This window comes from Suncus etruscus, chromosome 2 (assembly GCF_024139225.1).
Source record: "Suncus etruscus isolate mSunEtr1 chromosome 2, mSunEtr1.pri.cur, whole genome shotgun sequence".
NCBI classification, from domain to species: domain Eukaryota; kingdom Metazoa; phylum Chordata; class Mammalia; order Eulipotyphla; family Soricidae; genus Suncus; species Suncus etruscus.
The window spans coordinates 19,982,134-19,995,116 of NC_064849.1; the positions used below are offsets into that span (position 1 = coordinate 19,982,134).

General features: G+C 37.3%; 2 protein-coding genes across 2 annotated transcripts in view; one reads left to right on the forward strand and one right to left on the reverse strand.

The window, feature by feature from the left end:
• The window catches only part of PSMD1 (proteasome 26S subunit, non-ATPase 1), a 95,385-nt gene that overhangs the window by 39,387 nt on the left and 43,015 nt on the right, over window positions 1–12,983 (reverse strand). The gene's annotated exons all lie outside the window — the stretch shown is intronic.
• On the forward strand, window positions 442–12,821 carry HTR2B (5-hydroxytryptamine receptor 2B). Its single transcript, XM_049769315.1, has 3 exons — window positions 442–860; window positions 7,984–8,184; window positions 11,849–12,821. The coding sequence occupies exons 1-3, from the start codon at window positions 512–514 to the stop codon at window positions 12,736–12,738; spliced, it is 1,440 nt and encodes a 479-aa protein (XP_049625272.1). The 5' UTR covers window positions 442–511; the 3' UTR covers window positions 12,739–12,821.

The following is a 12,983-nucleotide window of genomic DNA, read 5'->3' on the forward strand; positions in this document are numbered from 1 at the left end:
CATGGGTTTCTTCGACACACACACACACACACACACACACACACACACACACACACACACACACACACACACACACACACACACACACACACACACACCCCTAAGAAAAAAACAAATTAACAGTCTCTTTTTCTTCGACACACACACACACACACACACACACACACACACACACACACACACACACACACACACACACACACACACACACACACACACCCTAAGAAAAAACCAAATTAACAGTCTCTTTTTCTCCCCCCAGCCATGGGTTTCTTCGACTAAGCCTTCTGAAATCTGAGCCTTCGTGGAATCCTCAATTCGTGGGTACTACCTACAGACAAGAATAGATTCATATACACTCTCATTTTGGAAAACTTTTTTTTTTTTTAAATTCAACTTGGCTTTGAGTGTCTATCAAAAGTAAAATGCCTTAAAAAAGAAGATAGCTAATTTAGCTACTGACCATGCTGGCCATTTTACAAAATTGGATTAAATCACTGAAAAGTAGCGAATGGCTTTCTCTTATAGAATGTCTGAACAAAAACAAATTCCTGAGCCCATTTTGCAGAGTTCATTTGATGACTTATTCTCTTCTAACTGGTCTGGATTACAGACAGAACTGACATCAGGTGAAATGAAAGAGACTGGTGAGGAACATGGAACTAAACCACGCTGGGCAGCTCTCTTGATATTCATGGTGATAATACCTACAATTGGTGGAAACATCCTTGTTATTCTGGCTGTTTCACTCGAGAAAAGGCTTCAGTATGCTACCAATTATTTTCTAATGTCCTTGGCAGTGGCTGATTTACTGGTTGGGTTGTTTGTGATGCCGATTGCCCTCATGACTATAATGTTTGGTAAGTATTTTACCAAAGTATTTTTTGTTCCTGTTATCAAACCATAAAATTAGAAATTATTAGTGAGTTTATTTAATTTTTAGTTTTACTATTTACAGATATAAGCAGTCCCTCATTTTTCACCATTTTCTGTGCTTGATAATCAACTTTACAGAGTAAAAAAATTTCTTAGAAATAACTATATTCTCTTCTCAGGCATTTAATAAAATGATCAAAAAAAGCCATCTAATCTCGCTATATTCAGAATCTGCACACCCCCTAAAAATGACAGTGAAGAACAGTCTTTTTTTTTTTTTTTCTTTTGGTTACACCCGGCAGTGCTCAGGAAACCATATGGGATGCCGGGATTTGAACCACCGACCTTCTGCATGCAAGGCAAACAACATTTTACCTCCATGCTACCTCGAGCGCCACCTTGCCGGCACCATAATACTGTATTCAAATTTAAAGTTACATTTTTATAATTACAAAAAACTATAGAAAATATTTATTCCTCCCAAAAAATGGATGGTGATGGTTAAAACTTCTCATTCTCAATAATTTTTCTGGTTTTAAGCTCTGGCTGTTTAAGCAGTAATGAATAAGGTTCTTATGAATAGAGCTTCTGCTTAAATCAGATTCTATTCATTAGTATTGTTTATATCTTCTCATTTATATATCTATAATATAATTCAATATCACACAGAACTGTAAAAATTAAGAAATTTTACTATAAAGACTATAAACAACCTTAATAATGAATTAAGTTGAAAAGAAATCAAGTAGGCATACATGGTCAAGATCTTATAGTCATAAGATTCAAGCTCTTATCTCCATTCATATAATAGTAGCATAAAATATAAAATCAAACTATATTTGCTTATTTCTGAACATATCTGGAGGTGCTCAGGACTTACACCTAGATCTGTGCTCAGGGATCACTGCTGGTCAGGGGACCATATGGATCAAACCAGAGTTAGCAGTGTGCAAATTAATTGGCCCTACATGCTGTACTATTGATCTGGCCCCCAAAATCATACTTTAAAACATACTTTGCTAGAAATACAAAAAATGACATAATGCTCACCTCATACTATCATAAAAATTAACTGATATATTGAATATATGAGAATGACTTAAAAGAAGCAAAGTTAACTTCAAAATACATAATTTCATAAACAAAACATAATAAGCAAAATAGTGGAAAGATACTTAAATTATTAGATAAAAGAACTTTGAAGTTAAAGTTTCACATTACTAAAACAAGCTGGGAAAATACAGTCCACATATTTGAAAGGGAATAGCAGATTTCCAGAAGCAGAAAACAAAGTTCATTTTTAAAATGTCAGGGGTTAGGGCCGGGTAGGTGGCGCTGGAGGTAAGGTGTCTGCCTTGCAAGCGCTAGCCAAGGAAGGACCGCGGTTCGATCCCCCGGCGTCCCATATGGTCCCCCCCAAGCCAGGGGCGATTTCTGAGCACATAGCCAGGAGTAACCCCTGAGCGTCAAATGGGTGTGGCCCAAAAACCAAAAAAAAAAAAAAAAAAAAAAAAAAAAAAAAAAAAAAAAAATGTCAGGGGTTCAAGACAGACTTTTAAGCAAAACACTAAAAAACTTGACATTTTAACATAAAATTGGTGGAGTGTTTATTTCCTAGATAGTTATGTTTAGTTATGTTTTAACCGCATTGCATTCTAGATGGTACGTTTTTGGGTTACACCCAGTGGTGCACCGGGTTGACTTTTTGCTCCAGTTCCTAGATAATTTTGAATGAAAAACTTAAATTTTAAAAGTAAAAAATTTTTTTCCTTTGCAGTGCTCAGAACTGAATCTAGATCTCATGTATCAAGACAACAGGCATGTCTTTTACTGCTGAATCATATTTCTGAACCCAAGATAAAGTCTTTCAGAGCTTCAAACACTTTTTAATTATAGAAATGAAGCTGTATAGAGAACAACTGGGGTTGAACCCTATACAAAGCCTTATTTATGCAAAGCTTTAACTCCTGTATCCAAGTTACTCCAGACCCAGGTTACTACATTAAAAAAAAAAAAAAAAAACTAAGCTAAACTTAACCACTATTTAAAACATTGTTACATTAATTCAATATCTTATTTTGGTTTCGGGGCTACATATGGCAGAGCTCAGGGTTTACTTTTGGCTTTCCACTGGGGGATTACTTTTGGTGGGAGTTGGGAGAATATGGGGTGCCAGGGATTGAACCCAGGTCAGTTGCATGTAAACAAAGGCTCTATCTGTTGTATATTCCAGAGTCTAAAACTTATTTATCTATGATCAAGTATATGAGAAAATACATGCTAGCCTCTCACACTCATAAATTGGAAATTATAGACATACATACGGTAGCTGACCCACAAACCAAGATTTTGGGGGAATAATCTTTGACAAACTGCTTCATGCTAAGAGTTTCTTCTTCTTCTTCTTCTTTTTTTTTTTTTTTGGTTTTTGGGTCACAACTGGTGGTGTTCAGGGGTTACTCCTGGCAGGCATGGGTGCCATATGGGATGCTGGGATTTGAACCACTGTCCATCCTGGATTGGCTGCATGCAAGGCAAACGCCCTATTGCTGTGCTATCTTTCCGGTTCCCATGCTAAGAGTTTCTAAGCCCAGCATTAAAAACTGACAACTAAAAAAAGCAGGCATAGGACTGGAGACAGTTCAAAAGGCAGAGTGCATTTCCAGGTTTGATACCTATCACAGTATGGTCCCGAGAGGACAGACTGGGAATAACTATAGCACCAATAGGTGTAACCCCCAAAACAAACTAACCAAACAAAACTTTTCCTGGGCTGTGTTACCTCTCCAGCTCTCAGATACATACCTTTGATTTCAGAGTTCTGCTTCAGCTTCTTATTCATGGCTATTAGGTTTCTGACTAGCATTTTCCTTCTAGTAATTGTGGCTAGGTCTTAACTTTATTTAATAAATAATTAGAATAGCTACATAGGCAGGTTGAAATTATTATTAATCCATTTTAAAGATATTACAGAACAGCGATTTCAAGAAAATAAAGAAGCCTATGACTCTTAGAATATTTAAGAGAGGGGCCAGAGAGATGGCACAGCGGCGTTTGCCTTGCAAGCTGCCGATCCAGAACCTAAGGTGGTTGGTTCAAATCCCGGTGTCCCATATGGTCCCCCGTGCCTGCCAGGAGCTATTTCTGAGCAGACAGCCAGTAGTAACCCCTGCGCACCACTGGGTGTGGCATACCCCCCCCAAAAAAAGAATATTTAAAATAAGTTGTGTATATTTATAAGACTAAAAGATTTTATCTCTACAAGATTTAATTACTCATTCAAAAATCCAAACTGTGAGCAATAGCTCAGTTGTAGCTCTAGGCTTGAGTCTTTTTTTTTTTAAACATGTATTTATTTATTTTGGTTTTGGGGCCACACCCGGTGGTGCTCAGGGATTATGAGGTTTGAGTCTTTTTTTTGTTTATTTGTTTTTGTTTTTTTGGGCCACACCCGGCGGTGCTCAGGGGTCACTCCTGGCAAGCACGGGGGACTATATGGGACACCGGGATTCGAACCAACCACCTTTGGTCCTGGATCGGCTGCTTGCAAGGCAAACGCCGCTGTGCTATCTCTCCGGGCCGAGGCTTGAGTCTTAATCTAGTATTATAGAACTATTTTGAAGGCAGCCTCTTGGTCCAAAGATGATTTTATTTACTCTAGAATCTTTTAATTTAAATCATGTTCAAGGTCCTTTTCTACTTATAGAAATTATGAATTCATTGGCTATCAGACTCCTCTAAATTTTTTTTTCTATAACTTTTCTTTGGGAAAGTATCCCTTTAATTCCCTTCTATAAGGCATTCTAAATCCATCTATACAACCAAACTGAGATGAACCTTCTAAGGTTCAGGATAACAACCTTTTCCAGAAATCTTTTAAAGTAGTATTTTTCAAATGTTAATTTGCATACAAATCACAAGGGGATCTAGTTAAAACTGTAATTTTATTCAGTAGACCTAAGATGAGGCCCAAGAGAATAGTTTTAACAAGTTCCTAAGTGATGCAGGTCCTTGGTGAACTGAACAACACACTTTAAGAAACAAGACTACAAATAACAGTTTTAATTAACGTTTTAGTTTTCATACATAATTTCCCCATCTCTATCCAAAGAATTATTTATGACTGAATTTACTCATCTGTAAAAGCAGTGATATAATCATTAAGGTCCTTTCCAGTTCAATGACTATGATTAATTATTTCCACACATCCAATTTAGTGGAAAGAAGAGAAGTCCAATCACAGTATTCATTTAAAAACATGAATTACTTCTGTTTTGTTTGGGGGCCAAAGCCAGCTGTGGTCAGGAGTTATTCCTGGCTCTGTAAGTGCTCAGAAGACTGACCACACGGAGTGCCGTTCATCCCTTTGTAAGGAAGGGACTTACATCAGCTTGTACTATCTTTCTAGCCCCAATATAAATTATTTTTAAAAGAAGTTGTTGAAAAAGAATCATACACAAAGCAATGTTTTTCCAAAACAGTCAGAACTGGAGTGATAGTCCAGTGGATAGGGTGCTTGCCTTGCACATGACTACCTTGGGTTCTATCTCCAGAATTCCAAATAGTCACCTGAGCACTGTGAAGAGTAATTTCTGTAACTTCTGAGCACTGCCAGGTGGGCCCTCCCCCAAAACTGATACATATTTTTTTAAGAAGTTTTATGCTGATTTTGTTCTTAGTAATGAATATTTTAATATCCCTAGTAAGAATGTCTGAAGCTGGAGAGAGTTCAGGAGTAAGGCACTAAGCATGCAGCCAATCATGAGTTGTTGCTGGCACTGTATATGGTCACCCTGATCAGAGCCAGGAATAGCCTTGCTGTGACCTACTACCCAAATAATATCCTATACCAACTCAAAGAAGGGAAGATGTCAGAAAAAGTTGGTTTGTCATTTTGTGATTGTGTCATATATTTTACTGAAATCCTTTAGAAAATAGTATTTAAGTCTTGGCATTTTGGGTCTGGTATAATAGTCTGTCTTCATCCTAGGCTATAATTTAAAAGTTCACCACAGAAGGATCTCAGTACTCTGAATCCTAGATAATTTTTCTTCAATTACTTCAATCATTTTCCTTCGGTTATCCCAATTACTTAATACCTCGCCAGAGTCAGATATACTTTGGATGGTAGAAGTAATCAGGAATTTTTTCAGTGAACCCATAACAATGACAAAAAAAATAATCTAGACATCTTATGCATGGCATTTGTTCTTCTATACAGGGATAATTTTTCTCTTTTATCAGTCTTAAACTCTGTGTGTGTGTGTCAAATGAATTCCAACAGAAATTTTCTCAGGTTAATTATAAAATGTTAGTTGCTCTGAAACTGCAAACATACATGTAAAATACACAACACATTAAATCTACATATGAATGGTCAGTCTCCTAAGTAAATTTATGAGAAATTGAGATTGAACAGCAGTCACTATTCAAAAACTGAAGAAATTTTAAAGGCGGGGGTGGAGGGTAGGGGGGGGGTGGTACGCATGTGCGCTCTATACCCCAGAGCTTAGTGTGGTGCTAGGGGACCAAGAGGTGCAAGACAGAACCTGAGGCTCCTACATGTACTCCAGTCCTCTGAACCATCAACCCTGCACAGGAAATCACTACTTCCAAAGTACTTGCAATTATAAAGCACACAGGAAGTACCTTTTTGTAAGAGTTGTACTAATCTCTAATTTTGATCATTTTATTTTTATGCTTGTTTTGGCAACGCTCAGAGGTTACTTCCTTGCTCTGCACTCAGGAATTACTCCTGGAAGTACTATGCTGGCGATAGAACCTGAGTCAGTAGCATGCAAGCAAGTACCCTACCTGCTGTACTAACACTTAGACCCTCTGATAATTTATTTGGGGGGGGGGGGTCACACCCGGCAGCACTCAGGGGTTACTCCTGGCTCTGTGCTCAGAAAGCGCTCCTGGCAGGCACGGGGGACCATATGGGATGCCGGGATTCGAACCACCATCAGTCCTGGATCGGTTGTGTGCAAGGCAAACGTTCTACCGCTGTGCTATCTCTCTGGTCCCTGATAATTTATTATTAAACCAAAAATCTGCAATGCTCCCTCCCAATAATTGGAGTGAACTGATAAGAGAAATAGAGGACAACAATCCAGTTCCTATATTATAATAATCTAAGACCATTGATTATCCTCATTTGCTCATCTAATACTATCCAAAAGGAAAACTCAGACTGGACTTAAAAAGGTGGAAAGGCATTTACAATGGCCCCAGTTCAAGCTTTCTAACTCCAAGTGTGGTGCTGGTGGCCCTGAGCAAAGCAAGTCTCTTCAAATAGAGTAGCCTCTATCTTCACAGCACAGGTGGGAAGCCCCGCCCCCACCTCCATCTTCAGAGCACAGCTGGGGAAATCCTTCCATCCCCAATAAAAAGGAACTCAAATCATTATTTGATTTTGCAACAACAAAGACTGTGCTACTTGTTAATGCTGAAAGGAAACTAAAATCCTAGAGATTCGTTCTTATATACATTTTGCTGTATTACCTGGATTCTAGAAGGTCAAGGTCGATGGTTTCTTTTTTTTTGGCCCTGTCCACCAGGTCAATGGTTTTTTAATAGAAGCTTAAAAATAGTTTGCTTTTTTGAACAGCAAGGTTAAGTTCTATTTGCTTTTTGAATAGCAAGATTAAGTTCTATTTGCAATACTGTGTAAAGTTTTTAATGATCACAAAGCAAAAAAAAAAAAAAAATAAAAGAGGTCAAAGTCATGTGGAAAAACCTAAAACGCTGCTAGCTGGAATGAAGGTTATAATTATTTTATAAAACAAAAAGTGCTTTTGATAGGTAATACAAAGGCCCATAGAGATAAGAAGGGAGAAAGAGACATGCCTTTGTTATATGCAGCAGATCCAGTTTTGATCCTTGACCCTGTTGGGTGTGGCACAAGCCCCTCCCACAAAAGGTAAATGCACAAATCTACTTAATATTACTAGCTCAATTATCTAAAGTTAAATGCTGCAGAGGTCAAATTGTAAATATTCAGAAGAAAACTTAAAAAAGGTGAAAATCATGGTTACCTAAAAAATAAAAATAAGAAACTGCATACTGAAGGTTGCCATTTTGAAAAAATGTTTTTCTTTCTTTCAGAAGTGATGTGGCCCCTTCCACTTGTTCTGTGTCCTACCTGGTTATTTCTTGATGTTCTTTTTTCTACTGCATCCATCATGCATCTTTGTGCCATTTCCGTGGATCGATACATAGCCATCAAAAAGCCAATCCAAGCTAATCAATGTAACTCACGAGCTAAAGCCCTCATCAAGATTACAGTGGTGTGGTTAATTTCAATAGGTATGTGATGAACATTGAATTGGATGCTATAATCTTTGGTTCCATTCGGGTAGCAAAATACTATGATTGGCAGAGAACTCAGCAGATGAGGCAATCCACTAAAATGAATACAAGTACTGATGCCATTAAACAAATGTATTTTCTAAATTATGCTATTAGTAAAAAGTATGAAAGACTACATGTTCTGTAATGAGAAATAGTCCTCCTCTGATTTTGTGGGGGAGAATAGGCAGTGTCAGGAATTAAGTCCAGGGCCTCATATATATATAGCCAAGTATTTTATCATTAAGCCACAATTCCTAGCATTGTTTCATTTCTGACATTCAGACATACTGGAAAAGTTACTTTTTCATTGTTGTTGCCCTTTTTATGCACAGGCCTAACCACTGGTTCTACACTCAGGGATCACTCCTGGTGGGATTCATGGTACCATATGTGGTGCCAATAATTGACATCTGGGTTGGCAGCATGCAAGGGGAAACTCCCAAAATACAATACCATCTCTCTGGTCCCTAAAAAAAGTCTTATATGTTAACAGAGCACTAAGGTCTACATAAAACAAAATCTTGAATTGTTACAAAAGTAGTAATAAAAATTGAAAAATATCTTAGAATAGCATCTAATGAAGGTAAATAGGAAAGAGAGAAAAAAAGGAAACCAAAACATTTTCCACATAGGTATCATTTTTCATTCCAGTATCCATACTGGAAGACAAAGGGTATACACTAAAGGCATCTGTTTAAATGTTTTGAAAATAAAATGGAAGAAAAGGGTGTTGATAGTCCAGGGCTCTGTGCTTAGAATGACTATTGGTCACATCCAGCCCTACTTGGAAATTTTTATTTCTTTGATTTTGGGCTATACCCATTGATGCTTAGGGCTTGCTCTTGGCAGGCTTGGGTGACCAAGATGCCAAGGATTGAACCCACGTTGCTCATGGGCAAAGCAAGTACCTACCTGCTGTACTATCGCCCAGTCTCTGAACTTTTTAAATTAAAAATTATAAGAAATTAAAAATGATCCGAAACATTTCATAGAAAACTGCTATAATAATACACTTAGTATGAAGTATAGCATAAATTATAGAACACCTCTTAAGATGTAAAAAAAAAATTACTATGATTAGTAAGTATGACCAGTAGTCATTCCTTTCTGATTAAAACAAACAAAAAACAAGAGAGATCTATATGTTAAAAGCAAAGGACAAATAAGATATGAAAAAAGACTTTATGTTCCTAAAATACCAGGCCCAATTCTATTTTGAAAAGTTTGGAGTTTTACATAAGATAGGTGGTAAGTGGACTATGGATGACTTCAGGATAGATGATTACACTTAAGTTCAAGGAATATAAAACTCAGACATTAGAAGACTCATGAAAGGAAAGAAGTCATGAGAAGTGATAGCAGAGGAGAAGATTAAAACAAGGTTCTAAAATCATTAAGAACATCAGAGAAATATCCTGTGTTGGTAGATAAATTGAATGGAGAAAAGAGTGGCATGAAAAGAAACACTGGGCTGTAGATGTAGTATCTGAGCACTGCCAGGTGTGGTCCCAAATCAAAACAAAACAAAAACTAAATAGATCTGAAAGGTTTTTTTTGTTTTTGTCTTTTTTTTTAAGAAAAATCAGTGCAAGTTTCTTTGGAATTAACAGCATAGAACAGAGGTTAGTGACACTTTCTATGGAAGTGTAAGATAGTAAATGTTTTGACTTGCAGATTTTTGTCAAGTTGCCTTTGTCAGAACTCAAATCTGAAATAGTAGACCAAAAGGAACCAGATTATTAAAATTAATGAGTGGATATGCCTATGTTCCAGTAATAGTTTATTGACAAAAGAAAAGTCAGGTCAGATTTGGTTGGCCCTCAAATTCAAGTTTGCTGACCACTAGTGGAGAACAATTATAACAGAATCCTCTTTTCTGGTGGTAAGCCCCAAGGGAGATGGAGAATGCAGGGTGTTCTTCATTATAAAGGGTTGAGAAAGTTAACATTGTTGTGTTGTGTTTGGGCCACACCCAGCGATGTTCAGAGATTACTCCTGGCTCTATGCTCAAGGATTACTCCTGTTATAGTTCAGGGAACACATAGGATGCTGGAGAATGAACAAGTTGGCCACACACAAGGCAAATAAAATAAGCCCTCCCTATTGTCCCAGCCCCAGAATAAATTATTATTGACAAGAGCTCTTTATGGTAGCTATTAAAGAATGATGATGGGGTAATTTTAGATTAATAAAATAAGGACTCGAAAAATGTCTAAAAATCAATTAATATAGGCTTAGTTAAAAAAAATCTGTTATTCAAAGGAAATGGTTCATGTTGACCTAATAACAAACTTGCTTCATTAAGATTCACAAGACCAAATTTAAATGCCTACCCCCTGCTATGTAAAATATTAGAAAATAGAACACAGTGTTTTTCTTTCATATTAAAGAAAAAAAACTTTTTTTATTTTCTGGACTACAACTGGTGACGTTCAGGAGTTACTCCTGGCTATGTGCTCAGAAATCACTCCTGGCTTGGGGGATGGAACCGCAGTTCATTCTATGCTAGCGCCGGCAAGGCAGACGCCTTACTAATCTGCAACACTGCTCCGGCCCAAGAAAATTATTTTTAAAACAAGAAGCCAGAGAAGTAAATCCAGCAAGACATATACCCAATCCTATCAAAGAAATTAAAACAAGGAATATTTAGGTCTCACCATATCAAGTCAGAAAGATCAAAGATAAATTTTCTCTAAATACATTTCTAGTCCACAGGGAAAAATAGATGATCTACTTAGAATTAAGATAAACTATTTAGGGCCGGAGAGGTGGTGCAGGCGGTAGGGCATTTGCTTTGCATGTGCTGAGCTAGGACGGACCATGGTTTGATTCCCTGGAGTCCCATATGGTCCCCCAAGCCAGGAGCAATTTCTGAGCATTTAGCCAGGAGTAAACCCTGAGCGTCACCGGGTGTGGCCCAAAAACCAAAAACCAAAAAAAAAAAAAAAAAAAAAAAAAAAGATTATTCAAATATACTCTAGGAATCTCTCAATAAAATACACATTCAACATTAAGATAAAGCAACTATACTACCGAACTTCCTTTCTTAACTTGGAATACTTCCTATTATTTCCTGGACAAACTATAGTTTTAGGAAATCTTTAACTAGAAACCTGGAACCTGGAACGATCTTTGTTTAAAACAGCAAGTTTGGGACTGAAGATACATACAACAGGTTGCGTATGGTTGACCAGGGTTTGATCCCTGGTATTCCATATGGTCTGTTCTATTTGTCAAAGCTACTGATTTTGTCTTTTGGTAGAATATATACTGTAGGTAACAGTAACTATACTAGCCAGCATGAAGCCACTATAACAAACTAAAAAGACATAATTTAAGAGTCAAGAATCATTTGGGCCTAAGAGATACTATAGAGTATATTTGTCTTGCATGTGGCCAAACTGGGTTCTATTTCTATTATACAATATAGTTTCCAAAGATCAACTAGGAGTGATCAACCAGGTGTGAGCTCGGAGCCAGGAATAAAGCCCTAAACACATTTGGGATTTGTTTGCTTCCCCAACCTCCACTCCTGAATCCCCCATTCCCCACTCTCAAAAAAGGTCACAGATCATAAAAATCAACACATCTGTTCCCCCCCCCCCTTTTTTTTTTATAGGAATTGCCATTCCAGTCCCTATTACAGGAATAGAAGAGAACATAGAAAACCCCAATAATATCACTTGTAGGATGACCAAGGATCGTTTCGGCAATTTCATGCTCTTTGGTTCACTGGCTTCCTTCTTTACACCTCTGGCGATCATGATTGTCACCTATTTCCTCACTATCCGTGCTTTACAGAAGAAAGCTTACTTGATAAAAAGTAAAACCTCTCAACGACTAACATGGCTGACTGTGTCCACAGTTTTTCAAAAGGATGAAAAATTTTGTTCATCACCTGAAAAGGTGGCTATATTGGATGGTTCTTGCAAAAACAAAACTCTGCCCAATTCAAGTGATGATACATTTATGCGAAGAATGTCTACAGTTGGAAAAAAGTCAGCGCAGACAATTTCTAACGAACAAAGAGCATCTAAAGTTCTGGGGATTGTGTTTTTCCTCTTCTTGCTTATGTGGTGTCCTTTTTTTATTACAAATATAACTTCAACTTTATGTGATTCCTGTAACCAGACTACTCTAGAAATGCTTCTGGAGGTATTTGTGTGGATAGGTTATGTTTCCTCAGGAGTGAATCCTTTGGTCTACACCCTCTTCAACAAGACATTTCGGGATGCATTTGGCCGGTATATCACCTGCAATTATCAGACTACAAAATCAGCAAAAACTCTCAGAAAAGGATCTAGTAATATCTACTTTCAGAATTCAATAGCAGAGAACTCTATTTTCATGAAACATGGAATGAGAAATGGGATCAATCCTGCCGTGTACCAGAGCCCAGTGAGGCTCCGAAATTCAGAAATTCAGTCTTCATCAATCATTCTATTAGATACAATTCTCCTAACTGAAAATGAAGGTGACAAAACTGAAGAGCAAGTCAGTTACGTATAACTGAAAAAACTAATTTTCATCTAACATGAGGATTACAAATGTATTGAGTATAACATAAAGAACTTTAAGTCACTGGACCAAATAATTTCTTTAGAAATTATGTATTATGTATTAAAATTGTAAAAAATTCTCTATTTGGACAAAATTATTCCATTAAAAAAAAAAGTCACAGGGGCCCGGAGAGACAGCACAGCGGCGTTTGCCTTGCAAGCAGCCCATCCAGGATCAAAGGTGGTTGGTTCGAA

Coding starts and splice junctions, on each gene's coding strand:
- HTR2B (XM_049769315.1), top strand. CDS start 512: ATGGCTTTCTCTTATAGAATGTCTGAACAAAAACAAATTCCTGAGCCC. Junction 861..7,983: donor CCTCATGACTATAATGTTTG/GTAAGTATTTTA, acceptor TCTTTCTTTCAG/AAGTGATGTGGCCCCTTCCA. Junction 8,185..11,848: donor GGTGTGGTTAATTTCAATAG/GTATGTGATGAA, acceptor TTTTTTTTATAG/GAATTGCCATTCCAGTCCCT.